The 4,961-nt window shown below is 50.0% G+C and overlaps 1 protein-coding gene across 2 annotated transcripts in view; it reads left to right on the plus strand.

Moving 5' to 3' along the window:
* The first annotated feature begins 316 nt into the window (after positions 1-316).
* SMKR1 (small lysine rich protein 1) overlaps positions 317-4,961 on the plus strand; it is an 8,215-nt gene continuing 3,570 nt past the window's right edge. The window contains exon 1 of one of the 2 annotated variants that reach the window (XM_049641854.1): positions 317-745. In XM_049641854.1, coding sequence (XP_049497811.1) covers positions 695-745 — 51 coding nt within the window. In that variant the 5' untranslated portion in view covers positions 317-694. The remainder of the gene's footprint in view (positions 746-4,961) is intronic. The other variant, XM_049641855.1, reaches the window with a different exon arrangement.

Consider the following 4,961-nt stretch of genomic DNA (forward strand, 5'->3'; position numbering starts at 1 on the left):
CAAAACAGGTCATGGAGTCTTCGAGGACTTCTCCAAGGCCAAGCTCAAACAGTAGAATCGGCCCACCCCAAGGCCAGAACCACACCCGCCCCGCGCCCCTGCTCTGCCGGGTCAGGCCCCCCAGCGCGAGGCAGGGCTTCCGGGCACTAGCAGCCGTCGTCGCCGTCGCTCGAGGCGAAGCGGCCCAGCCAGCCGCGCGCTCCCCGGAAGGCTGGCGCGCACTCCCGCCTGCGCGCTAGGACTGCCGGGTGAGGCCCCAAGACTGGGCGCCAGGCCCCGGTGTCCTGGCAACAGGTAAACATTGAGCGCCCCGCCCCACGCGGCGCGCCGCGCCGGGTGTTCGTGCGCGCGGCCAGCAGGCGCCCGTGAGCCCGGTGCTCCCAGCCCGCGGGGCGTGCTCGCCGTGAGTCGCGCGGTCAGCGGCCTCCGTGCGGTGGGTGTCCAGGCTCCGCGTGGCGGCAGCTGGGTGGCTGGCTGCCCCCTGACCCCGCCGGGCTCCCCTGAACGTCTGGGGCTCCTGAGAAGCGTGGCAAGGCCCCGGACCCGCGGAGGTTCGCTGTGGAGTGCGGAGACAGCCCGGTGTGCGGCAGCGATGGGAGCGGGGGTGCCGCCTCCAAGTGATGCGGAGAACCGGGCTCTCTATTTCAGGATTGGGAACCCATGCCACACTCACCTGCTCAACTGAGGAATTACCATGGTAATACACGTCTTATTTAAGTATAAGAGATACCGAGGCTCTCGCCAGGTTAGTTTAATACCGTTCTGCCTCATCGAGGCACGCTTTAGCAAGATTTGTTACCCGCGCCACGAGAGTGGTGCCTTCGTCTCCTGTCGTTGTGGGTGGTGTCCAACCTAGTGATCTGAACACTTGGGGTATAAGGATGATGGGAAAGACGGGTTCCCCAGGTGGTCTGCGCGCGTCACAGGGGACAGCCAAGCAGAATCAGCCTGAGCCCTCTTTTTGTGAGGTTTCGTTCTTTGGTTCTGTTGAGCCACTTTCGTAATCATATGTGTGGGCAATAAAGAGAGGCTGGTGCAGTGCTGTGAAACCCCAGGGTGCCAGTACGTGGCAACAGCGACTGGCCCATGCCCTTACCTCCTGCTGCCGCTGCCTTCTGGGGTCCCTTGCGGGATTCTTCTCTTCGGATTAAGAAGTAGAGAATGAGCCCTGGTGCGATCCAGACTGCCGGCTCTAAGGAGTGAGTCTCCCTTCCAACCCTAGTTTGAGGAAAGACTTTGGAGGAAACCTTTAGCAGAGGAAATGCTTGCATTTTATGCCTGGGAAGGCTTGCAACATCCTTAAACTTCTATCTCCCCTCCAAGTCATTGGCTCACAGAGCTCCATCTTAAGCCAAACCACTCTGAAATGTTAAACCTTATTTCCCACTTCCTACTGGATCTCTCCACCAGAGAGCATTTCCCAACTGTGTTCAAAATCCAGCTCCTTTTTAACCGCTACCTTCTCTGCATTTTCCAATGGCATGTTCATTCCCCTGGCCTCAAACTCCTAAACATTACCGTTCATCAGCCCTCATCCAGTCATTTCGACCTGCTTCCCACCCTCTCTGCCACTGGCCAAGTCCTGCCCTCCTTACCACCTACCTGGATTCCAGCAGCTCTGTCCCAGGGCTCTCCATCTCTTTTGGATGCCAGGCTGATGGTCCCAGAATGGCTGTGACCTTGTAACCCCCACCCCACGTCCTCAGGAATTTCTACTGTCTGCTCAACTAAGTACTGCTCAGAGTTCGGGGTAAAAAGGCCTCAACCTCTTGAGCTCTATTTCCCATATTCTTTGCTTTAACCAAAACAAAAAACACATTCCACACTAGACCCACATTCTTTTCGAAGCCTCCTGCCCCATCTCAAGCTACAGATCTACTTTTCTCCAAGATGGGCCCTCCTGCTGCCGTATTGTCCCCTAAGTATCTATGACCCTCTATGCCTCACAGAGCTTCACCTATTTCACCTTGGAAAGCCTCACTCCTCACCCCCATTTGACTGTAGTATAGAAAGGTGTTTGGTAAATCTGTGTTCCTTCTACTTCATTGCACGTAAAAGCACTAAATAGATGTCTTTTTTTAAATTAATTTCTTTAAAATAATTTTTTTTAATGTTTATTTATTTTTGAGAGACAGAGAGAGACAAAGCATGAGCGGGAAAGTGTCAGAGAGAAAGGGAGACACAGAAAGCAAGCTCCAGGCTCTGAGACACCAGCACAGAGCCCGACGCGGGGCGCGAACTCACAAACCGTGAGATCATGACCTGAGCCGAAGTCGGACGCTCAACCGACTGAGCCACCCAGGCGCCCTAAATAGATGTCTTTTGATTTAAACTGTGTCATCCCCCGGGTTACTTCGCATGGTTGGTATTGTCATTTTCTTTCAGAGCCCAGGGAACTGAAGCAAAAACGGTTCAATAAAGCCATTTAAGCTAATGGATTTCCACTGCTCCTCAGATAAAGGTCAAACACTGTAGCTTCAAAGGCCTGCAGGCCAGAGTTGCACTGCCTACCTCTCCAGCCTAAATTCCTCTCACTTGGCGCCCCCCATCATGGTTGCTTATAGGCCAGCCACACTGACCTTTTTTGTGAGGTCCCTTCAGTTTGGCATGTGCCCTCCAACCTCAAAGTCTTTGCACAGGCTGTTTGGGAAGTCCCTGCCCCTCAGCCCACAGGCGGCTCTTCAGGAACCCTTCATGTCCCAGATTGGGTCACACCCTGCCCATCCTGTGTCATCGGAATGCCAGATAACCTGGCCTCTCCTTCACGGGAGAGGGAGTGAACGTATTTGTAATTTCTCCCTCACTGGAGAGTAAGCCTCATGAAGACAGGAGCCCAGAACTGCAGGTCCTGGTGTTCAGTAGATATTTGTTAAATATTTGTCGAATGAACGAAGGAGCCCCTCTTAAAATTCAGAAAAGCAGCTATCTACGTTTGCTTTCTAAATCCTAGGACTGTATTACATCTGAGTTGCAATTTATTCACTCGGCAAGTATCTGTTCGTCCCAGACATTGGTCTAGGCCCTGGGAATTCAAGTGGTGACCTCATAGACAAACCTCTGGTTAGGAGACAAACAATAAATGAACAAAATAGCCCTATGACATAGTGGAGTGTGCTTGGGGTAGGGAGCTAGAAAGTGACAGTGCTGAGGGGGAGGCTGGGAACCACCTGTATCCCCTCCCTGCTTGCCTTGGACAGTCCCAGTTTATGTTTGTTGAAGTATCTTGGTTTGGGCAAGAAATTATATGGTCACCCTAGTTATAGATAGAATATAGGTACAGTATCTGAGAGGTTTTTCTAGAGAGGTGATATCTGAGCAGAGCCCCACACGAAGAGAAGTAACAGGGTGGGATCAGGGGGATCAGGGAGGAGCGGGGCAGGTTAGGGAACTAGAAGGAGGGCCAGTGTGGCTGGAGCCAAGTGGTCTTCATTAAGCAGTTTGGAGAGTTTCAAGTCACGAGTTATGTGTTCTGCGACTGGGAACAACCAAGGGCCATGGAGTTGTATTAAGCCAACCCAACCAGCTGAGAAACTGAAAGTTTTCACTCGCTTACAATAATTTCTTAACGGATTTACTGAGGTGTAAGTGATGCACAGTGAATTGCACATATTTTAATGTACAATTTGATCAGTTTGGCATCTGTCGCTCCCATTGAGCCATCACCACGATCAAGATGACAAGCATGTTGATCACCCCCGAAAGTCTCCTTGTGCTCCTCTGTAATCAGCCCTTTACTCATTAAAAAAAAAAAAAAAAAAAAAAAGTTTATTTATTTTGAGAGAGAGAGAAAGCCAGAGAGGGGCAGAGAGAGAGGGAGAGAGAGAGAATCCCAAGCACTGACAGTGCAGAGCCCTATGGTGGGCTCAATCCCACGACCATGAGATTATGACCTGAGCCAAAGTCAAGAGTCGGATGCTCAACTGATTGAGCCACCCAGACGACCCCAATTCTTTAAAAAAATTTTCATGTTTATTTATTTTTGAGAGAGAGAGAGAGCATGAGCAGGGGAGGGGCAGAGAGAGAGGGAGACACAGAATCCAAAGCAGGTTCCAGCCTCTGAGCTGTCAGCACAGAGCCTGGTGCGGGGCTTGAACTCACAAACCATGAGATCATGACCTTGAGCTGAAGTCGGACACTTAACCAACTGAGCCACGCAGGCACCCACCAAGATTTTATTTTATTTTTTTATTTTATTTATTTATTTATTTTTTAACGTTTATTTATTTTTGAGACAGAGAGAGACAGAGCATGAATGGGGGAGGGGCAGAGAGAGAGAGACACAGAATCGGAAGCAGGCTCCAGGCTCTGAGCCATCAGCCCAGAGCCCGATGCGGGGCTCGAACTCACGGACCGTGAGATCGTGACCTGAGCTGAAGTCGGAGGCTTAACCGACTGAGCCACCCAGGCACCCCAAGATTTTTTTAAGTAATACCTATACCCAATGTGGGGCTTGAACCCACAACTCTGAGGTCAAGAGTCAAACACTCCACCGACTGAGCCAATCAATTCCTTTTAAATTCACTCATGTTGTAGCATGTGTCAGTAGTTAATCCTTTTTATTGCTGGGTGGTATTCCAGTGTATGGTTATACCCAGTTTGTTTATCCATTCACTCACTAATGGACTTCTGAGCTGTGTTCAGTTTTTAGCTATCACAGATAAAGTTACTATGTACATTCCATGTACAAGTCTTAGAATGGATATGCACTTTGATTTCTTTTGGTAAATACTTCGCAGTGGAATGCCTGGATCCATTCCATCCATCCGTGGCTGGATGAGCGTGTACTGATATCTCATTGGGGTTTTAATTGCATTTCCCTCATGACTTAGTGTTGAGTACCTTTTCGTGTGTTTATCAGCCGTTTGTATATCTTCTTTGGGGAAGTGTCTGTTCAGATCTGTTGGCCATGTTTTGGGGCTGTTTTTTTTTTTTTTTTTTTTTTTTTTTTTTTTTTTTTTTTT

The sequence above is a fragment of the Panthera uncia genome, chromosome A2 (assembly GCF_023721935.1).
Source record: "Panthera uncia isolate 11264 chromosome A2, Puncia_PCG_1.0, whole genome shotgun sequence".
NCBI classification, from domain to species: Eukaryota; Metazoa; Chordata; class Mammalia; order Carnivora; family Felidae; genus Panthera; species Panthera uncia.